Source organism: Parasteatoda tepidariorum, chromosome 1 (genome assembly GCF_982258835.1).
Source record: "Parasteatoda tepidariorum strain Cologne lab strain chromosome 1, Ptep-v5.0, whole genome shotgun sequence".
Taxonomy (NCBI): domain Eukaryota; kingdom Metazoa; phylum Arthropoda; class Arachnida; order Araneae; family Theridiidae; genus Parasteatoda; species Parasteatoda tepidariorum.
The window spans coordinates 61,352,722-61,377,628 of record NC_141755.1 but is presented as its reverse complement, the minus strand read 5'-3'; the positions used below and the strand labels follow the sequence as shown (position 1 = coordinate 61,377,628).

At 29.0% G+C, this 24,907-nt stretch overlaps 1 protein-coding gene across 1 annotated transcript in view; it reads right to left on the bottom strand.

The window, feature by feature from the left end:
* Window positions 1–24,907, bottom strand: part of LOC107441932 (tachykinin-like peptides receptor 99D) — a 102,722-nt gene that overhangs the window by 7,356 nt on the left and 70,459 nt on the right. The window contains exon 2 of the mRNA XM_016055355.4: window positions 11,503–11,718. Coding sequence (XP_015910841.1) covers window positions 11,503–11,718 — 216 coding nt within the window. The remainder of the gene's footprint in view (window positions 1–11,502; window positions 11,719–24,907) is intronic.

Here is a 24,907-nt window from a genome sequence, read left to right as displayed (position 1 = left end):
AATGAGACTTCCTGCAGCTCGAAGATTGCTATGCAATTGATATGTAATCTGATTTGTTTTGCGAACCATGCTCGGTTCGCTGACTACTGATTTAAATCCACTTAAAATGTGTTCTAGAGTAAAAATTTAAATAAATTATTAAAATTTTTAACTGATGAAAAACTTTTTTTTTAAAATTAAGATTTTTAGTCAATAATGAGTTTTTGGAAAAGAGAAATTTAAATTTAAGTAAAAAACGTGTAATAGAAAAACTTACAGAAACTAAAAATTAATTATGCCTTAAGAATAATCACTATTTAAGATTAAGAACATTTTTAAAAACACAATTATGAATTTAGGCACATGTAGTTATCATTGTAAGGCTGTTAAATGAACTAATTCTTGAGAGGCTAACAGAAAGTTGTCCATGACCAAAACCTACATCAACAGTTAAATCATGTACGCATTCCTTCAATTTTACGTCCTATATAACTGTCATCAATGCTTTTTCCAGCTCTCCAAACCCATTTTTTACTATGCTTCAAGAGTGCAATACATGACAAATAATCATTTTTTAATGAATAATAATATTAATTAATATTTTTTTAATTATTATTGAATAAATAACGCTGTTATTAATTCATAATGTAGTTTTCATAATGTTAATTCATAATGTTCACTTTGTTTGTTGATATAAAATACTCGATTTTAACCTTCAAATTATCCTCAACATATAACTCAGTTAGTTTAAACTTTTCGTTGTCCACACGTGAAATGAATTTCATATCAGAAATCTGTAAAATGTACCTTTACGTTTTCATGCTTATGACAGCTAACTAACGCTTGGTATTTCAATTCTTTGATGCCAACGTAAATATATATATATATAAAGAGTGGGGTAAAATTGAGAAATTAGTTCTGATTTCTTATCAAGCATGGCAACATTGCAAAATTCACCAAAGCACAGAGATTTTCATGGCTTATTCACATTGAGAAATCACTTGACATCCGATTGGTAAAGGTCTTGCGCTGCAAGCACATATGCAATAGGCCAAGAGTCAGATCAAAGAAAAGATGAATGGGTGATGTCTTGAATGATTTAAAAACTTTGAAGATCTCCAACTGGAAGATCAATGTCAGGGACAGAACTGTCTTGAGAAATATTGCACTGCTGACTGCGGCTCTCTCTGTAAAGTAGTGCCAATAAGGAAGAGGTTCTGATTTCTAATTTACAAATGTATTCCGCTAGTCCAGAAGAAACTCCCATATTGACGCTTTGTTGTAGTTGAATTCGTAGGGTCTGAGTAGGTAAGTTTGTTTTATTATCTCTATTATACATTGTACTTTTGTTTTCAAGCTTTGTATTTTGATAGAAATTTTTTCTTATAAATAAAATAGTATATTAATGTTTTTCCGAGAATAATATATTGTACACAAATAAACAATGAATATCTTGGTTAAATCTGAAATTTTTTCTATGTCAAGCAGTTTAGCTCCTAAAGATATTTTGAATCTTTGCTACCCTGTATTACCCCACCTAATGAGTGTGCTAAGGCAAAGCAGTTTGGAATATAGAATTCAAATAGCTTATTACTGAATATTAGCAATTCTGAAATAAATTATTAGTGTAGTTACTAACATGATTATATTTATAAACATAATGATTATATTTATTTACATAAAGAGTATGTTTATTATAATTATATATATTTTTTAATTAAACGTGTGTTAGATGCTAAAATATATATTTAAGTTTTGTTAACACAAAGAATTTAGAAAATCTGAATAATAGCAAGCATTATTTCCCATTTATTAGAAGAACAATGCGGTGATAAAAAGAACAAAGTAAATTTAAAACGATTTTTTTTTATTTATTAATAATGCGTTTTCTTTGCCTAGTCAAAAATATAAAGTCTTTATTTATTGAAACAAAGGTTCTTTCAATATTTTTATTTTAAAAATATTTAGTATTTTTTTATCTTAGCAATATGTATTCATAATTTTAATCATTTCATAATTATTTTCTCTGAGCCATTCTTTGTCTTTTTTTCTGATATACGTCCAATTTATCAAAAAAATGAATAGATTCAATTCCGCAAGTTTTGGTTTTAATAATGAAGGTTATATTTATTTTTCTTTTTTACTCGGGATTCTGTTACTAAACAGAGCGGTAGTTTTACTGGAATTAGTTTCTCCGTGTACATTGATCAATAAGCGCTAAACGTGACAAATTAATAAAACGAGTGTCACTAGTCACTGTCTTTTATTTGTTGTATCAAAAACTGTAATTTGTATATAAAACTACCCAAATATAAAATATTTGGCTTGTAACTAAATAATATTTCTAATAAACTATCGCAAAATTGTGTTAGAAATTCGTTGTAAAATTATGTTCAAGAATATTTCTAATTTATTATATATTTCGATAAATTTCAATTACGTTTGATAAAATTTAAAATGCTTATGAATGTTAGATATATTTATATTCTTGAAATAATAAGTAAGAAATAGTTATTGTTATATCAAATAAAGTAAATAAGCTTGGTCAAAAAATAACAGTTTTTATACAAATCTGTACGGATTGCGAGGAACAGATGATTTTTCTTAGGCATTTTTATTGGAACCTCTGTTACTTTTTTATTATTTTTATCAAATAATGTAGCCATATAATGTAAGTCATATGATGAAGGAAACGATCGTTAAATGAGAATTACTCTACATTTAACTTAAAGTAGGAGGTTAATTTTAAAATTCTAAAAAAAGAAGTAAGCAAAATAAAATAAAAATTAAAATTAAATTATTTTTAAAAATCAATAACATAATTTAACAATAACAATTAATTTATCATAATAAACATAAATTTAACAATCAGATTTTTACGACGACTTTACATTTTCATTGGTTCCAGATTCTAAACTTAAATATGCTATTGAATTCCTGTAAACGATATTTCAGGTTTCGTAAAAAGATGCAAAAATGAACTTTTTTAAACAAATAATTTTTTCGGAATGTTAAATTTTCAAATTAACAGGGATTGCCAGAGATTTTGTAATAAAGAGGGTTTGTGAATAACCTTTCGTTATAAGGCTAAATATCTGAGACTGAAAATTTACAAGAAAGCCGCGTAATTCTAACATAATTTAGAGAAAAAAATAATGCCTAATGAACTTTTTATGAAAGACTTAGTTTGGCGAGATTTTTGATGACTAGGAGATGATTTCGGCGATACTTGATGACAAATTCGGCAATAAAATTTAAGTTCTGGAAAATTCGAGTTTCGAAACAATCAGGACTAATATTTACACGAGAATTGTTAAGAATAATGTCGAAGGTTTTGGGGTTTCGTCTCCAAGAATATGTAAATAGGTGTGTGTCTCGCAGAGAGGATGGAGGAGGGAATATTTGTCTGCTTGAGACTGCAATATTGTTCTGGTCTGCGAGTCTTTAGTGAGTTCATTGACCAGTCTGATATTGCGAAGCCTGTATCTTTTGTGTGTTGCACTGATATTGAGTGCTGGAAATCGTTGCATCTTCTGAAAGATTCTACTAGTAAATTTCTGGAGTCTTAAGGACTGTTTTATTCATCTAAAATCAAAACAAACTCCTGTCCTTGGTACAATATGAAGCAGTATCCAATTAATTAACAGTGACAGTTTCAGAAAAATGTGAAAATATCTACCAAAAAAAAAAAAAGGTTTTTAGGCCTTCCATTTTGGACCTTAGGAAATTGAAAGAAAATTTCGAGTTTACCGATAAAATGTGCAAGAAAAATTACAGTGATATGTGGGAAAAGGGAAGCATTTTAATTAGAAAAATGGTAACTTAAGCAATTATTGTTCCAGCTAAAACTTATCTTCCAAAATCCGCCTGAATGAACTTCTATGTTATTTTTGTAAGTGGAAGATAATTAAACTACTTGAAATTTGTAAAAAAACTTTTTTTTACAAATTTGTACTATCTAAACTTTGCCTGTTAATCAAAGCCATCATCCTGACTAATCTTTGTAATTTTAATTTAAATTCCCTAATTGCTATTTTTGCAGATCATTAAATGTTGTGAGCTTAAATTTAAACTCACCCAATATTTTAATTTACTTAAGAGGTAGCAATTATTGTTCCAGCTAAAACTTATCTTCCAAAATCCGCCTGAATGAACTTCTATGTTATTTTCGTAAGTGGAAGATAATTAAACTACTTGAAATTTGTAAAAAAACTTTTTTTTACAAATTTGTACTATCTAAACTTTGGCTGTTAATCAAAGCCATCATCCTGACTAATCTTTGTAATTTTAATTTAAATTCCCTAATTGCTATTTTTGCAGATCATTAAATGTTGTGAGCTTAAATTTAAACTCACCCAATATTTTAATTTACTTAAGAGGTAGCAATTATTGTTCCAGCTAAACCTTATCTTCCAAAATCCGCCTGAATGAACTTCTATGTTATTTTCGTAAGTGGAAGATAATTAAACTACTTGAAATTTGTAAAAAAACTTTTTTTTACAAATTTGTACTATCTAAACTTTGGCTGTTAATCAAAGCCATCATCCTGACTAATCTTTGTAATTTTAATTTAAATTCCCTAATTGCTATTTTTGCAGATCATTAAATGTTGTGAGCTTAAATTTAAACTCACCCAATATTTTAATTTACTTAAGAGGTAATATTTTTGAAAATTAATAATTCGAAAATATATCGTCTTTCTTCTCTTTTTATCTTTATATTTCGTACTGTACTTGTTTTTAATTTATCCATAATAAATAATAATTCTCGATGATTACTTTCTAAATTTATTTAATAAATGCACTACTGGAAGTTTTTCAAATTGTTACCAAGTTTTTCAAAATTGACTTATCGCAATTTCAAATCTCAATTTTTTTAAAGTGAAGCTAATTTTGATATGTTGTGTAACATTAGAATAATATCTTCTACAGAAGCCTCAGTCTTAAAATTTAATTGAATTTTTCATCCTATTTTTATTCATTTATATATTGTTGAAATTTATAAATTAAATCTAACTATCCGCATAAAAAATTCTTGCAGATTTTATAAAATAATAATAAAAATAAGCATCTCAACTATTGCCTTAAAAGAAATTGACACAGAACAATAAGGGATTGTTATAGGGATTAAAACTCAAAATCAAAATCTAATAATCACAGAAAAAACTACAACTTTAAACTTACTGAAATACTTTCCCTTCATAAGTGGTATAAAATAGACATAGATATGGATACACATTAAATAAACATAGATATTTTTCTATTTTTAGTATATTTTTGAATTCATATATTTGCTAAAAAAATTATTAAATTGCATATTTAATTCATTTCAGATAAATGTAACTTACTCAACTTAAAAAAATGAAAGGAACTTAAAAAAAATAAAAATAAAAATATCGTTTAAAAAAAACTGAATTTGGAAAATTCGTACATGGGTGATTCTCACGAAACATGACAATTCACTGTCCCTTGCTCCAAGCAATTAGCATTTTAAAATGACTTTGCACTAGCATTGACTGTTTTGTATACTTAAGAAATTTAATTGAATATCAAAATGTCATTTTCCTGGCATGTCCCGAACAATATTTCCAATAATAACTAGCTTCAAAACTTCCCATACATTTTTCAAAATCCAATTTTTTTTATCTTATCCTATGTAGGCATTTCTAGAAGATACCCAGAGGGTATTGTTTACTAAAACTTCGTTTAAAATAATTTTTTTCTGTCAATAATTTATTTGTCCCATGAAAATCTGTCATTTTCCTGGCTACTTTTATTTAGTGATTTATAACTAGAGCCCGGAAGTTCAGGCAAAATGCCATAAATGCCCTTTTCTGCCTTTTTTAAACGTTTTCTTCTGAAAATGCCTTTTTCGTTCCTTTTGTTCATAAATGCCTATTTCTGTCTAATTTAAAATTTTTCTGCAAAGCTTTTTGTGCTTTTGACCGAGCATAAAAGCAAAATGAAGAAATTTTGAAGTACAGAAATGGTTGACTGTCATCCGACGTATTGTAATGCATTTATAGAAATTAGGACTTTATTCCTTTTGTCTTATTAATATTTTCTCTCCGTCTCTTCGTGGTGTCACCTTCGTCGTGGCGTCAGAAAACGTGGCGTCACCTTCGCCCGATGCGCTTTGCAAGGAGAGAGAGAAAGGGAGTGAAAAGATTGGAGTTATTTTTACTTACAGTCAATAGAATTTATTCTTACTTACGGCCCATATAGCCTACACCATCGAATAACTCGTATGCTCTCTTATCTACAAAACGAATTCACCAAGCTGGTTGAGCACATTGTAGCAGGAGCACGAAAAAGTTTTCTAGTATACTAGTTATTTCTAAAATGCCTAAAGTAAAAGCCTGCACAAGCAAAAAACTGGACAGTTTTGTGAAAGAATTTGGGTCGGATGTGTTTTCTACTGATGGGAGCATTCTGTTTTGTAAGGCATGCGAGAAGTCAGTAAATTTTGAGAAGAGGTATTTTATATCTCAGCACTTGGAGACATCTAAGCATAAAACAGCAAAAGATAAAAAAGATGGGAAAACATCGACTCTGATTTCCACCTGTTTTCAATTATCTTCTCGCAAATCGGAATTTGCAATGGATTTATGCAGATCATTTGTAGATGCCGGCATTCCGCTGTGGAAACTTGAAAATAAAAGTATACGAGCTTTTTTGCAAAAATATACGAATCAAAGTGTGCCCTGTGAATCAACTTTAAGGAAAACTTATTTAGATGACTGTTATACCGAAGTTCTTAAAACTATTCAAAATGAAATTGGAACGAAAAACATATGGCTATCTATAGATGAAACGACAGATGTAACTGGACGATATGTTGCGAATGTTATTGTTGGTGTTATGGACCCATTTGAAAAACATAAAATCTTTTTGTTGACATCTGAACAGTTGCAAAAGACTAACAGTACTACAATTGCACAGTTGTTCACTAATGCACTGGCTTTACTTTGGCCAAATGGTACTGAGCATGAAAGAGTGCTATTATTTCTTACAGATGCAGCCTCCTACATGAAAAAAGCTGGAAATGCCTTAAAAGTTTTATTTCCTAATATGATCCATCTAACGTGCCTTGCTCATGCATTGCACAGGATAGCAGAGGAAGTAAGAGGTTTCTATCCTGAGGTAGACTCGCTTGTTTCTAGTGTGAAAAAATTATTTGTGAAAGCCCCTTCAAGAGTTCAAGTGTTCAAAGAAATTGCACCAGACATTCAATTACCTCCTAAACCGATCCTTACGAGATGGGGAACATGGATTTCAGCAGTCTCATACTACTGCACAAATTTTGAGGAAGTTACTCGAGTCCTTACCAGCTTTTCGAATGAAGAAGCAATATCCATAAGAAAAAGTAAAAATCTGCTTAGCAGTTCTAAAATTAAAAATGAACTGACTTTTATTTCAACTTATTTTGGGAAGCTCCCTGGAGCTATTGAACACATGGAAAAAAGAAATATGTCTTTGTCGGAGTCACTAAAGATTTTCGACAATACCATTGAAGAACTAATGTCTGTGCCTGGACCATCTGGTGACATAATAAGGAAGAAATGTGAAAACGTCATATCTGCAAATACAGACTTTGAATGCATCAAGGACATTGCAATAGTACTTTCTGGTGATACTACAGTTGAACTTACCATATCTCCTACCATGGCAAGTTGTTTTAGGTACGCGCCCATAACTTCTGTCGAAGTAGAAAGATCCTTCTCTTTGTTTAAAACTATATTGACTGACAGAAGACAAAATTTCTCTTTCGAAAATTTGAAAAAGCATCTAGTTGTGATGTGCAACAACAACTAATCATCAGAATAAATCTGCATACAATATTATTGTAAGTACGAGTTTTCAATTTTTATTTCGCACCTACGCAGTTGAGGTTTTTTTTTTGTGCAATTATGTCCACTTCTTTTGTACTATTGCTACGACAGTCGAGTGAAATGAATATGTAGGTATACCGGATACTTCTAGCAACTTTTTTTATACCTTGGATACCTATATGGGCTTTTAGGCATTACCGACTACCATTTTGCTCCAATTTTAAGTGCCTTTTTTAAGTGCCTATTTCAAGCTTTTTAAATGCCTTTTTGCCTGCCCATTTTTGCATTTTTTATTGCCTGAAATTCCGGGCTTTATTTATAACCGAAATAGATAGCGCCAGGAATCAATATCTTATGTTAATAGATTGATTAGATACCCTCCTATCTGAACATGTCTAGTTGCATGAATAAAGAACCAATTTTCTTTCTCAAAATCTATTTCAAAAAATTTTTTAAGGTGAGTAGGGTTTTAAGCTGTCATTTTCCTGGCTTCTTGAAATCATTAATAACAAAAACTACATAGATTTATCAGAGTTATTTTAAGAAATACTGTTGTTTTCTGCAAAATATAAACGTCTTCGGCCAAATATTAAATTAAAGCAAAGTTATATGCTATAAAATGGCGAATTTGTCATTGTCCTGACTGTCATTTTCCCGGGTAATGAATGCCAGGACATTGAAGTGTTACCAGAAAGTCTTTTTAACTGCTAATACAGTAAAGAGGGAAATCAAATATTAACCTAATACTAAGTTTATGCATGATTGTAATATGCTTGGATGTAATCAAGGTTATTTATTTACTTAATGATTGATTATTATACACAATTTTATTCTGTACATATCAGCAACAAAAATTTTTTTGTTTCTTTCTACAGTGGATAAAAAGAATTAATTTAAGCAATGTATGGTCCATCTAACATAAAGGCTTAAGTTGAGTTACTTACTATTAACTTAAAATTACTGTTTTTTAAACTTCTAAGGTAATATGTCATTTTCCTGGCATTAAAGATTTGATGAATTTCTATTTTATTTTTTTTCTCGAGCAAATGTCAGTAAACTATACTGCTGTCTATAAGATATTAATAAGTGTAGCTAAAGAAGCATACAAAAAAAATTTAGATTATTTTGAAGATTTTGAATTTGAAATTTTTTGGAATTTGATCTTTCCTGAGAATCACCCATATATATACACAAACTATCGAATCGAACCTTCCTCGAAATGCTCATGGTTCTTGCACTTGTTACGTCAGGCTATCCGAAATAGTTTTGAGGTATCTTCTAATCAACTTGATTGACGGTTTAGCGCTTCAGTGAGCAAACCAGTTCGTTGATTAGAGTTATTATAGTGAAGTTACTTTCCTTTATACTAATTAGAAAATTCAACATTGATTGCTCAATGATATTGATTGTTTTCAAGTCATTTGCCTAAAAGGGTCTTTGCAATAAGCCTCACCAAATTCAGGTTTTTGAGTAATTTTCGTGTATTTTTTGTTAGATTTATTGCGTATGAGTAAAGTGTAACAAATTTAAAAATGCCAGCTTGAATGTGAAAGATTGGAGACTTTTCTAATCAGCCTAGCGTTTTGCATATTTTCACATTTTTCAAATGAAATATTAATATAAAATAATGAGAGTGTCTGAAATATCATTGATTAATTTAAAAAAATGCGAATGTATTTAATGTAATTAGCTAATTAATGAAATCTAATTGCATTTTTAACATGAAAAGAAAGCATTGTTTGTAATATCTCTCAACAAAGCGTATTGTTTGTTTGAAGAAACAGCAAATAAACAATTGGGAAATGGAATTTTAACACTTTTAATGGAATCTCCTTGAAATACTGTGGACATTATCACTTTGAAGTGTTTGTCTTCAAAGTTAATTAATTTTGAAGTCAAATTACGGACATACTTTGGCATTATTCTTTCTGTTAAGGAATGCCTTCTTTTTTAGCTCTTTTGTATTCATGTTGTTTACTTCAGAGGTGATAATCATAAATATGTTTCGTAAATTTAAGCAGATGTCTGAACTGCTGAAAATGTATTTAAAAATGTTTCATCGCAAATAAACTTTTGAGATGTAAACAAGTTAAATATGATGTTTGTAGTTTGATTATTCCTCTTCTGAGATATTATGCTTTGTTTATTTTAAGTTAATAATTTTAAAAACATTAGTTTATTGCTGTTCAAACATTCCTCATAATCTGAAAGTATATAAAAAATGGGGACGTCTCTAGCTTATTTCAACGCAACAGAGAAAGAAACTAATAATTATAATAAATTTAGGAAGCAGATTCTTCAATTAGGAAGGTGCATCTAATTTTCTCATAAAAGCAGTAGAAATCAACAAATTGAGTGTTCCAAAAGGTTCGAAAATTTGAATAATTAATTATAGAATTGAAGAATACGATAAAACTTTACGGTTTTCTGCCATCAGCTTAGGAAGCAAGTTATTTATTTCCAGCAAATTTCATAAATGGTTATCAAGTTCACTAGTAGATGGTGCTTTCGACTGGAAAAAAATAAAACGTTTAAATATAACTACTATTTGAAGCAACATCGTAGTGACGCCTTAGGACAAGATTGCCTATTAAAACATCGGGGAACATATTTCAGTTAAAATAGTTTTTCCCGTACTTATTTTATAAATGTTGCAGTAAGAGCCATGATGGTTCAGGGGATGTAGCGCTCGCCTCCCAATTAGAAGATCCGGGTTCTAATCCCAGTCGACGTTGATTTCGCACCTGGCTCTCACCGACCAGAATGCTGACGTAAAATACCCTCATGCCCCAGACGGATAATGGGTGAAAGTTTTCTTGCCATCAGGCTAACCGTGGGAGTTTTTAATGACTGTCCTCACCATGCAAAGCAACTGTAAGTTAGCTCCATCTAAAAGTCTTCCGCGAAAGCAAATTTTCCCAAACACTTGATACAGGAGTTCCCTTGTCTTTTGTAGAAGTTTGAAATATTAAGGCTACGGAATCGAAAATTGGTAGTCGTTTGATCATAATTGAATCGGCTTTTTAACGATTGTTATAAAATATAAAATCTTGCAGTTAGTTACGTCGCGGTAGCACAAGTGATTGACCGTTCAACTCCCCATGAGATGACCAAGGTTCAAATTTTAGAGATGGCTGGTTGATATAAATTCAGCATCTTGCTCGCACCGCACTCTGTGCTGACGTAAAACATCCTCTGTGTTAGACGGATCATAGGTTAGAATCCCCTCGCTGTGCGACTAACCATAGGGGTTCCCATGGATTTTAACCCAATATAACGCAAATGAGGGTCAATTCCATCAAAAAGTCCTCAGAGAATACTTGTTTCTCCCAATGTTTGATCTAAGAGTTCCCTTATCTTCAGGAATGTGTTCAAAATCACAAGGCTATGAAGTTGAACTATGATGGTCGTTAACTCAGAATTGGGTTGGCTGTTCAAGGCCGGTTATAATATAAAATAAAATGTTGCTGATAGCAGTTTTTCATATGTTCATGAAATTCGCAACTGATTATTAAATTTTAAAGACAGAAAAATCATGTTTTTTTTCTCCTTTAGTCTAGTCTTTTTTTTTCTCTTCTCAAATTGTCAGTCATTTTTGAGACTGCTAGAATTAATAAATTAAACCAAAAATTTCAACTTCCAAGTAATGAAAAAAAAATTCTTTTTTTGTGTTTTTGAAAATGTAAACTTACATGTATTCGTCGTCACTTTGAGTGGAGGGTCCATCTGGCCATTCCATGTAGCATATCACTCGATGGTCTCCATTTACGAAAGTCTCGATTCGAGTGACGGAGTAGAGGAGATTCGGAAAGGAGAGAATCACACTCAAAATCCATATCCAGACAGTGATGTTTAGGGTTGTTGCTCTTGACATCCTTGGCTTCAGAGGATGCATAATGGCCATGTATCTGGAAAGAGAGAAACAGTTTTTCAATATTCGAAAAAAGGGTGCTTGGGATACACAGTATTACAAAAATTTTACCGGAAGTCTTTAAAAACCATTGAAATGAAAATTACATTTTGCTTAAGTACTCAAAAAATTTATTCCTACTAAGTTAAAAAATTAACTAAAGGGTTAATCAACAGATGGCGCTGCCAGCTGAAAACAACCATTTTCAACAAAAACGCAGCGTAGGCAGAAAACAGAGTTAACAAATGCCCCAGCACATATTTCAATTAAAATTGCTTATTTTTTTTTTTTTTTTAATTTTATAGCAATAAGTATTTTTTTTCAACTTCCGTTAACTAGCGACGGTATTAAAGACTGATTTCGAAACTTAGGGGAAATAAATTTCTAGTTCCCTATGTTGAATTGCATGCAAATAGTAATTAAGGTTTAAAAAATTGTACTATCTACTTCTGTTTTTCTGCCATTTTACATTCAAAGCATCAACATTTTTAATGATAACCAGTATGAGTTCAGCCTTTTTTACTTGATTCAAAATATTAAAAGGAAAATTATATTTCAGCATTAGTGTATTTTTAAATACGTAGGTAACTTAAAAGGTAACTGAATTTGCCCAAGTCATTTAAATCCAAAAAGTATTCTGGTATTGATTTCCGAAAACTGTTCGTTTGGTTCTTTTACGAATAACATTGAGTTAAAAAATTGCCGTTTTTGTCGCATAATAAACATTTCGGCAAACTAGTAAGAATAGTTTTCATGCAATATGGAATTCGCTTTGTGCTTTGTATAGAAGGATTATATTTAAATCATTTGCTTTTATTAAAATGTATCTTTTTAAAATTGATTCGCTATTTAAAAAAAGACACAAATCTGAATCAGTTTCCGAAGTTATTGTTTCCACCAAGTGTGACAGGAATCTAATTTCTAAGAGATTTCAACGTGGATTTCCAAAGTATTTCAGCATTTTAAATTGCATACGTGCAAATAATTGCATAATCTTAATAATCAACTCATAAAAGTAAAGATAGCACTAACGTGTCTTGGAAGAGTCAGCGCAACAAGCTGAAAATAAAATATTTCTTGTCCAACTAGCTATATATAACTATTTTGTATCTAAATTCATTTGAACTTTGCACGTTTATCGACACCTTTTTCTACAATACCATTTATCAAAAACAAAAACTTATTTTTCACAATCCTCCCATGTAAAGAAATGCTTTCAAATGTTTGAATTTAGTGTCTTTCAATTTTATTTTTTACTCTGAAATATTATTAAGTCTTCAGCAATATCCAATAACCAATCTATTGTGAATACAAAAAAGACAATAACATTCAATATTTTCTGTATCATTTCTTGGAGTTGTTTGAAAAAATTTATTGCAACATAAAACATATGCGTTCTGTATTTATTTTGTTGTAAATAAACTTTAGTCATTTTAGATACAGTTAAAGCTTCCGGTGTTTTAAATGTTTATGCGTTCTTTCTTAAGAACATATAAAACATTTCTGTGACATGATTTATGTTAGACATCGACAAATAAAATGGAATCAACCGTCTCTAAACAGATGAAACTTTATTTTTATGCTTTAAGAGTTGAAAAAAAAAATACAATCTACATTGTAAAAATTTCCAAATCAAATTCTGATAAAAAAAGTTACTCAACGTGCCGATACTTTTCACTGTAAAACCACTGTTTTTATAGTAATTTTACAGTTATCGTAATTTTACAGTTAACGTAATTTTACAGTTAACGTCATTTTACAGTTACCTTAATTTTACATTTACGTAATTTTGACAGTATTAACTACCGTAAAATCGCTGAATCCTTCTGAATAAATGAATAATACTGTAAAATTTACGGTATAACATTAAATGGATGATGCTCACAAAGTGCAATCTGGATTTTTTTTATACAGTGTATGATGCTAACTTTTATCTCATTCCATTGTAATTGTTTATGAAAATAATATTCTTACATAAATTTCAATAAGATGTTTATCATAATCGAGGGATAAAAGTATTTCCTATGGTTTTACAAATACTCAATCATGGAGGAAGAATGAAACGCATAAATAGCCATTTGAATAAAACAATTCCACAAAAGCTTCTAATATGAATATGTTTTTGTCATAGAAAGTGAAACATTTTAGTTATGATCGAACTCAACAAACGATGAATTGTTTATTCAAATTCACTCGGCAAACAGGACTTTCTTATGCAAATGAGAATCATACTAATGGATGTCGGTATATAATTTTGACGAGACCCTGCTTTATTGATAAACTTAGATATTAACGGTTTCATTAAACTACTGAAATGAATTTTATATCCACTCATTTCTTTAGAAAAATGAAATTCTTATTTTTGAGGTTTATAACTAAACATTTGTGGCTTTTATGTAAATGCATCATCAATCAAAGGGAATGATGTTTTCGCGTGTGTTTAGCATTTTATTTGTTTCGTGATGCTATAATTAATGGAACTATGATTTTTGCGCAGAGGGCGTAGTCCGACATGGAGTTTAATTGCAATATTATAATGAGCTGTTTTAACATCAATAGACGGAATGCTAATACAAATGGCTGCAAATAGTGATTTCAAATCATAAATCCAAGTTTCAATAAATATAAATACATTCGTTTCATAAAAAGAGGCAAAATGAAATAACATTTTTTAAAACTACGTTCAGTAGACTAAACAAGGGGGAAGATTTATATTTTTAAAAGACGACCAACAACGATTTTTTAATGGTTATAGAGTTTAATTACTGTATTATATCGAACTAATTTAACATCCATGTTTAGAATGCTAAATTTCAGTGATTTCAAATTATACATTCGAGTTTCAATTAATTCATTCCATGTTCAGAATGCTAAATTCCAGTGATTTCAAATTATACATTCGAGTTTCAATTAATACATTCCATGTTTAGAATGCTAAATTCCAATGATTTCAAATTATACATTCAAGTTTCAATTAATACATTCCATGTTTAGAATGCTAAATTCCAATGATTTCAAATTATACATTCGAGTTTCAATTAATACATTCCATGTTTAGAATGCTAAATTCCAATGATTTCAAATTATACATTCAAGTTTCAATTAATACATTCCATGTTTAGAATGCTAAATTCCAATGATTTCAAATTATACATTCGAGTTTCAATTAATACATTCCATGTTTAGAATGCTAAATTCCAATGATTTCAAATTATACATTCAAGTTTCAATTAATACATTCAAGTTTCAATTAATACATTCTATGTTTAGAATGCTAAATTCCAATGATTTCAAATTATACATTCGAGTTTCAAAAAAAACATTCCATGTTTAGAATGCTAAATTCCAATGATTTCAAATTATACATTCAAGTTTCAATTAATACATTCCATGTTTAGAATGCTAAATTCCAATGATTTCAAATTATACATTCGAGTTTCAATTAATACATTCCATGTTTAGAATGCTAGATTCCAATGATTTCAAATTATACATTCAAGTTTCAATTAATACATTCCATGTTTAGAATGCTAAATTTCAGTGATTTCAAATCATACATTCGAGTTTCAATTAATAGATTCAAATAAAATGTATAATGAGAAAATGATTTCATGACTACGTTAAGCAAACTAATAAGGAGAAAATACTTCTATTCTTATTAGACCGACAACGATTGCTTGATGGTTTTAGAATTTATTTACTGTATCGCAATGAACTTACTTAAAGTCGGTTTTAAGAATGCGAAATTACAGGACTGTAAAAAAAGATTTTAAATCCTACATTCGAGTTTCAAATCGTACATTCGTGTGATAAAAAGATGCAAAATAGAGCAAAAATTTCAGAAATTACGTTAAAAACACTAATAGAGAGTTAATATTTTTTTGCAGACTAACAACGATTGCTTAACGATTATAGAGTTTAATTACTGCATTATGATGAGTTTATTTGACAACGATATTTAGAATGATAAATTCCAGGACTGTAAATAGTGATTTCAAATCATTCATTCAAGGTTCAATTATTACATTCACGTAAGATGTAAAAAGAAAAAAAAATTAAAACTGCAATAACTAGACTAATAAAAGAGAAAATATTTTTACTCTTATCAAACCTACAACGATTGATTGACGGTTGTATAGTTTAACTTTTGTATTATAATGAACTAACATAACGTCGATATTTAGAATGCTAAATTCCTGGATTGTAAATAAAGATTTCAAATCATACATTCGAGTTTCAATTAATACATTTATGGGATAAAAAGATCGATAATAAAACAAAAATTTAAAAAAATTAGGAAGACTTAAAGAGAGTAAATTTTTTTTATCAGACCAGCAATGACTGAATAATGGTTATAGTATTAAATTACTGCATTGTAATGAACCAAATTATCATGGGTATTTAGAATGGTAAATTCCAGGACGATAAATAGTGGTTTCAAATCATATATTCGAATTTCAACTATTACACCAAGTTAGATATATAATGAAAACAATAATTATTTCAAAACTACGTCAATTATAGACTTATAAAAAATAAAATAATTTCATTTTTGTCTGACCTAAAAGATCATTTAACGAAAAAAAAGTTTAACTATGGTATTATAGTGAGCTAATTTAGCATGCATAATTATAATATCATTAAATGTCATTAATTAAATGCCATTAATAATGTAATTATAATGTCATTAATGACATATTATTTCATTAAAAATAGATCCGAAAATGATACTTTAATAGTGATTGGAGCTTATGAAAACTTATAGTTTAATCTATGGTAACAGAAATCGACATTGATGTTTCTAATCCGTGATGATCTTACATGTCTGAGAAGCGAAAAATCCTACATTGCATAAAATAAATGTTTTATGGTTTGAAGAAACATTTAAGATCATAACAGATTGGTAGAAAAACAATGTAAATGATTTATAAGTGCTTAACTCTGAAAGATTACAGAATCAGAAAGATTACGCCATTTTGGAAAGAAAAATACTTCTAGGTATTCTAAAAGGAATACAAAAGGATGATATTTGGCATTCAATAACGAATTCACAGCTAAAATGGAACCCTAAGGAATCACATGTCGCTAAAATCATTAAAAATCACAAATTAAAGTGAGCATCATACCTCGTCCGATTGGAAGAAAACTGAAATGTCAAATATGTTTATATGACGAAACCATTTGGTGTACGATTATAAACATCTATATCCATCCATCTATCTATCTATCTATCTATATCTATATCTATATCTATATCTATATCTATATCTATATCTATATATATATATATATATATATATATATATATATATATATATATATATATATATATATATATATATATATATCTATATATATATATATATATATATATATATATATATATATATATATATATATATAATACATAAATAAATACAAGAAAACACGAAGAAAGTTAAGAAAAACAATAAGTTTCAATAATTAATAATCAGCGGCTAAAATTATTTGCAAAACAGGCAATTTATATATCTTTTCTATTTTATATTTTTTCTTAAATAAACATCTATCTTCTAAAACTATTTATGATCAATTTTTAAAATTATCCAGTATAATATTACCTTGCGCACATCCATTTCGGGCCCATCCTTGGTAACTAACAAATCAAATTTCAGAATAACAAATCACTTCAGCAGTGCAATAAGAACGACACTTTAAAACTCTCTTGTTACACTCAATTTGCGCTTTTGTTTTCATCTTTTGTTTTCATATTTTGTAATCTGGCAATCTTTCTGCGAAAACATTTTTAAATCATTCTTGAAAAATTTTTCGTCCATGTAAGTTGATCTGATTTTGCTACTCGCTTTCTAGCCCCTTTTTAATGTTTTTTCTTTTTATTTCATTTTATTTTCTGTTTTTACATGTTATTTTTACTTATTTTTACTTTTTGTGATCTATTTTATTTATTATTATTTTTATAAAAAAAATTTTGAGTGCTCCTCACACTATTGTATCAATATATTTTGCTTTGGCTTTATTGATACAATATCAGAAATAATCGTGTGGGCTGAAGAAAAGATTATATCTTTTTTTCCGGTTTTTTAAATAAAATTTCATTCTTTTTTTTCTATATATATATATATATATATATATATATATATATATATATATATATATATATATATATATATATATATATATATATATATATATATATATATATATATATAAACTGTTGTTTGTTATTTTTTTACTTATTATTCCCCCCCCCCTTTTTTTTTTCTTATGTCTATAATTTTCCTTTGTTTTATTCTTCATTTTGAACTGAATTTCAGTAACAATTTCTCACGGTTTTGTGATTTTAAGCACCAGATAAAATTTCTACAACATTTAAAATTCGTTCTGAATAAGTAATTGAAAATTATTTAATATTTATAATTTCATAAGACGCATATTAAAACAAAACAATTTCACGAAAAGTATACTTTGTATGATTTATTTAATACTACTGTCTAAAACAAATATTATTGCTAATAAAATATATTTGTAAAAAAGAAAAGCTCATTCACCATTTAAAATGTAATAAAAAGTTAATTAAACATTAAAATCCATTTAAGGAAGTAAAATAAAAAGTTATCACATTGGTTCGCAAATTTTTCTTTTTAAAATATTATAAAAACCAAGCAAAAATGTTACGAAAGAGAACCTGCATTAAAGAATTTTTTTTTTATAATCTATGCTTTAAATTTATTAACGGAAAAATGTACTAGTAATTTCAGAGGAGCTAATTTTTATGATAAAATGAAAAAAAAAGTTCCAAGAATGACAAAAACCACATCTTTTTTTTTTAATTACTTAATAATTTTTAAAGCTTTTAACGTTAAAGTAATATTTGTTTTTTCTTTTTTTCAAAGAATCTATGCATGCATTTTACTTGCTCTTAAATGCCTATTTTTTTGTTCGAAGTAAAAAAAAATAAAACTTGGGTTTAAACTTTGGAATCAAGTTTTTTTTTTGTTTCTTTAAGAAAACATTAAAATCGTAGAATATAGTTTTTGTTCTTTATTAGAGGGCAAACATTCTATTGAAATTCAGTTTAATTGCACTTCTGATTTCTTTTATAATATTTGAGAGGACGAAAAACAATTTTCACATAATCGTTTCCCTAAGTATTAAGTAAAATAAATATTTGATACTAACGCATGACGAACTATTGTATTTGGTATTGTTTTTTTTTCTAATTTTGCGTATTGCATGTATTTTAATACATTGAATCATAAGATTATGATGGAATATGTTTTATTAATTTAGCATTTTAAATAATTTAGTTTTCAATAAATGTATACATCAACAATTAGTACGTGTGGTGTTATAGTTAAATACAGTTTAAATGAATTTTCAATATTGAGAAGAAAAAAAATTTCTAAACCAGATCTTTTTAAACTGTAGGTCGCAACATCAATCGGAGTCATGGGACCTGCATCAGAAGTTGCAAAAAATTTCAGTAATCTTGCTAATTCTTTAACTTTTGATAATTTTACAATATGAAAATAGCTAAATTATCCATTTACGAAAGAGGTGATGCATTAAAAAAATCAATTTTGTATTCACTTCTTTTGTCTATCTCTGACAATTTTTACCGTTTAATCATCAGTATCCGGCTCGCTTCAGGGTAGTTAACAAAATGTATACACTTTTTCAACACTCTTAGAGAGTTTTATTTACTCACTCTCAGAAATTAAATTCTCACTTTTGACGATTCAGTAATCCTTGAACTTTCATTTTACTAATTTTGAGAATCATTTCGTCACGAAATCACGTGGTTTGGGGCAAAACGCGAACCACTAAATATAAGACGAAAATTATTTTGCTCAACATGGAACCACATTGCAGTACATTATGGGAGATTGTAAACTGAAATGAATGCTGGACTATCGAAACTAGAATGACGAAATAAGGAGACCTTTCTGTATTGTGTTCAAGGAGTTGACCCCATACCAGGTAGATCCCGGGTACGAGTCCCACTGCGGGCATGGATGCGATTTAACTGCCAGTTTTGTATGTCCTGCTTGCATTGTTGGGGCGACGTTGATCTACCAGTATAGTGTTAGCGAAAAAGTGATCAACAATATCGCTCGAAGAAACACTAGACATTACGAGTGCCAAATGTTTTATTTATATATAAATTTTTTTGGAAATAAATGGAATGGCGAAATTCTTCTTTACTTTTTACGAAATTCGTATTTTGGAACAAGTGACGTTAGTTAGTTCTTCACTTTGACGAAATTTTTGAATACTTCGTGATATTTAAGTATCCATTTTTTGCAGTGCTGGAAGGATTAACAAAAAAATCTTGGCATTCGCTTCCAGAAACAGGTTTCGATTATAAAAGATGAGATGAAAACATAATAATCCAGATTCTGCAATCAACTTTGAGGATTTTACAGTAAAAATACGCAATTCCAGAATATTTTTCTGTTATTTGTATTTATTCATAGGACTATTTTTAAAAAAACAAAATATCGGAGAATGTTTTCATAAATGCTTCAATTTTTTTCCAGCTGCACGCAGCAATATATTGCTGATAAAATTGCTGCGGTAAGAAGTACAGGCACTCAGGGTAACAGTACTTTTCTCTCTCCTTAAAATCCACTTTTACCGTAAAATTCCACGGAATTAAAAATTGAAAATATCGTACTTTTTCTGTAATATTTACCGAAAAATCACTGAAACAATCTCATTAATTTCACTGCGTTACAGTAAAAATAACGGTGAAAGTGGATTTTACATTGCGGATGCTGTAATCATGGTGCAAGTACTTTCTTACTGTAATTTGACCTGAGACGTTTTACAGTGTAGTCACAGGAATTAACGATTTTTGGCGAATAATAAACTATTTTCAAAATAGCTGTGATCTTGCAACTGTTGGATCAAGTTTAATATATATTTAGACAACTAATTTTGAAAATTGCGCAAGACGTCAAAATTAAAGAAAGTCATACGTTTCAAAAAATTTCAGAAACTAATTTTGACCTGACAGTCTCAGAGAACTTAATTTAATATCATGTTTCCGATCAATTGAAAAGCATATATTTTATTTTCAAGAGTGGAAAACTGAATCACATTGACACCGACTCAGTTTCAGAGTGCAAAGCGCATTACAACTATTAGTACAATCCAATTCACTAGTGTATAAATCATGTTAACTCGATTCTATTAGGAGGTACCTTTTGATAGGTGACGGTTGACATTGCTGGTAGCCTAGTCTCACATGGGTGGTCCGTGGATGGGAACACACTTGCCTCGCCCAACACGCCTTTCTCAATTGGAACGCTCACTTCGATTTGAACATACCTAGTTAGATGTATGGCTCACAGTGATCAGTTAACTTGCTATTTGCGTCTGCGACATTGTCCTCCTCACGCTGTTGCTACTCGGTCTCGATAACACATAACGAGGGCCTGTACACACTTGATTGCTAATTTAGATACAGGAGAGACCAAGGCCGCAACCGTGATCCTAATACAGCTCTCATGACCAGCACTGAAAGTTCGGGGATCTTAATCTAGCAAAACAGCAAATCCATTCATCGAATTCTATCACCGATAAAATACTAGCTCACTACAACTATTGAAGTCTAATTCACTAATGTATAAGACATGTTAAATAGATGTCATCTTCAGATACTTTTTGACAAATGACGATTGACATTGTTAGTATCCTAGCCCCACAAAAGGTTTCCGAAATATTAAGAAATTTTTTAAAAACTGCACGCACCGTAGCTGCCTCATATATTCAGTAACGTCTCGGGATTTTTTTTCTTTTGCAGTGTAGTTTTGGGAAATGAAAAGTGTTTGTGACCTAAGCTTTCTACTTAAAAAGTTGAATTTTCTGCATTCATAAATATTTGCATAAGTTAAAAATTATTTAGTGACTTTGAGTGGAAAGCTCTCGCAAGATCAATTTTTTAAAATTTTTTTTAACGAATTATTGCTATTTAAATATTTAACACTCGAAAGACGGATAGGTCCAATTTGGCATCTCCCGTTTTTTGTTATCATGTAATTTGAAAAATAATTTATTAAATATATTAAGTATTTTTGATTTTTCATAATTTCTTCCAATTTAAGTGCTTATTTTATCATTCAGGTATTAGCATCATAGAACCGTATATGTAGAACCTAAAACCTATTATGAGAGGAATGGAGAGAGTGGCCCCTTATTTTGGTAGGTATCTCATAACTCCTGGTATTTTTGGGTATATAGGCACTATTTAGAAAAGGTAAGGTACTGCAGTTTCATTAAAAAAAAACAAGAGTATTTCAACATATCTATATTATTCATAGAGAAAGGAAAATTTAAATATCTATGAAATTAATGCACATTTGATAAGCCAGTGTTCCCTTTAATCAAATGTAGTCGCTTACCACATCGTATAAAATACCATAAAATTTCGATAATTAAGTCTATAATATATTTTTTTAAAAATTAATTATGATTATATTTCAAGATTTTAGTTACGTACTTTGTCTAAAAACAAATAACCTGGGAAGGACCCTTTAGTCTTTTCAGGCATATAGCAATCTGTCTGTTCTTCCCAGTGTTATGTAATTTGTCTGTTCTAAATTCAAAATAATATATTACAGCAAAATGATATAGATAGTTCCTCAAATGATATTGTAGCTTTCCTCAAATGTAAGGCCCTTAAAATGTAGCCTTTAATTTATGTTTTAGCTTATAATATCACTGTCAAGTTTGAGTGATAAAAGTTTGTGGATCATTTAATTCTAAATCACGCGAATAAAAGTTGTAGATGTAGCTTGTTTATAGATGTAGATGTTTTAGCTTATAATATCACTGTCAAGTTTGAGTGATAAAAGTTTGTGGATCATTTAATTCTAAATCACGCGAATAAAAGTTGTAGATGTAGATTGTTTATAGATGTAGATGTTTTAGCTTATAATATCACTGTCAAGTTTGAGTGATAAAAGTTTGTGGATCATTTAATTCTAAATCACGCGAATAAAAGTTGTAGATGTAGATTGTAAAATAACGAAGTTTGATTTTTATCAATGTGTTAATATTTTTATTGCATTTTAGATTGTAATAGATCAAATAATCAAATATTGTTTTATTATTTTTACTGAATGAAGTATTTTCTTCGGGATTTTGCAAATTTTTTTAATTTCTTTTTCTTTATATCATATTAATTCTGCACCATTTGTAAATGAATTCCCCTTGATTTATATACCATGATTGCGAATTTGAAAGCAAAATATAAAGAACGCTGCGTTTATATTATTGATTTTTTTTTTACAATCCCAACATTTCAAATGGCATGAGTTTTCTAAACAAAAAGAATTATTTGTTTGTTGAAATCAAGTCTCAACAGATTTATAGAAAGGTATTCCAGTGGAAACAGCTTCACTCCTTTAATTCTCGTATTTATTCTTTTTTCTTCATTTATTTCTTCTTCTTTACAAACATTATCGCTTCTGTGTGCTTGTATTTGAGAGTTATATGATGAAAAGAAATAGGAAAACTGAAGAAGCGAGAAGAATATCGTTCGGTACTCCTCAGCATCAAAGCACCTCACTTTTAGTCGCCTCTCCCTACTCCCTAATCACGGCTGAAACGTAATTCTATCTTCTAAAGATCTCAATTTAGAATTCTTTACGCGCCAAAAATCGATTGAAGAGATTCTTCCCCCGAGTGCAAATATTAGTTCCTCTCCAAGAAGACATCAGATACCAACCAAAGATGAACTGATAAGTTATCAGTTCCAAATTAAAAGTTCTAAAAGGTATCTCAATCGTAAACTGTGTTTATGCTCTGTTGCAACAAATTGGACATAATGTGCTTGCATATAAGCCCTCACCTTTTCATCGAAAAAAGAGGTAATACAAAATAAAATATTGTCTTTAATATTACCTTGAAAATAGATGCGGTAATGTTATCGTTATTAGATGCTGTAATATATTTTAAATGCCATCATAAATTACTTTTTTATCTCAATATAATTTTTATTTCACCTTTTTGGCAGCAACAGAAATAAGCATAGTTTTATGGTAACTTATAGTTACAAATAAGATTTAGGCAATATTTTTATAAGAAACAAATTTAAAACAATATTTGACTTATAGTAATTGTTAATAAATGTTTCTTTTTTTGTTTTGTGAAAGTTTTCTTTTCTTATCATGCCATTATAGGTACTACACACTTCCTAGCTTTTAAATCTTATTTGAATCATAAATTTATATTTATATTTAATCATTCTTCATGTCTTTCAGTTAATTAATTTTTATTTAATTTTATATAAATCGAATACAAATATTTCTCTTCTCAATAAATGTAACAGCTAACAGGTAATTGCAATGAAAATGAATAACTAATTATAATTAAAGGTCACTTTAAACTGAGTATGAAAATCTATTTTCAATCTACATATCTTCAATCACATGAAACAATAGCATAACCGTTATTAGATTCACTTTAATTTAATAACTTTTTCACCTTAAATCTTCTGCCAAATTCTTTAAGGATCTGCATGTGACATCGGAGGTTGGCCAAATTTTAGCAAAATAAATAAATTTTAATCTATTCCAATATATTGTTTTGCCCCGAAAAGAAATAGTCCTATAGTATGTAAACAAAAGAACTGTAGACTGATGAACGAGGTATAGATATCCAGCATTGTGTTTACTTTTTGCTAACGTAGTTTGCTAATGTTTATTCCAATTGCGAAAACCGTTTGGCTCAAGCATGTCAAGTTTCTTAAAAATTTAAAAAAATCTAAACTTCTTAGATTACCGTAAATTTTTCATAGAATACTCTTTAAATTTTATTAATTTCAATGGAGTACCGTTTAAATTTTATTAATTACAATGCACTAATTTTTTTTTAATTTTTCTTAATATTTATGAAATTTTGTTGGCATTGGATACAACTTCTACATATTTTTGTCTTAAACATTTAGAGTTTGTGCATATCTCTGCAATGAGTGACACTTAATTCTAGAACACCAGGAAAAAGACTCTGGGGGAAAAGCTCAAGAAGAAAAAGCAAAGAAAAATATAATTGTAAAAAAGCATCAAGAAAAAAAACTATTTTAACAGTTGAATTTAATGACCAATTTAATTCAGTCTGTTATAGCATAATGAATTCAATATATTAAAGCTCTGCTAAATATAAGTATCTTGCTCACCCCG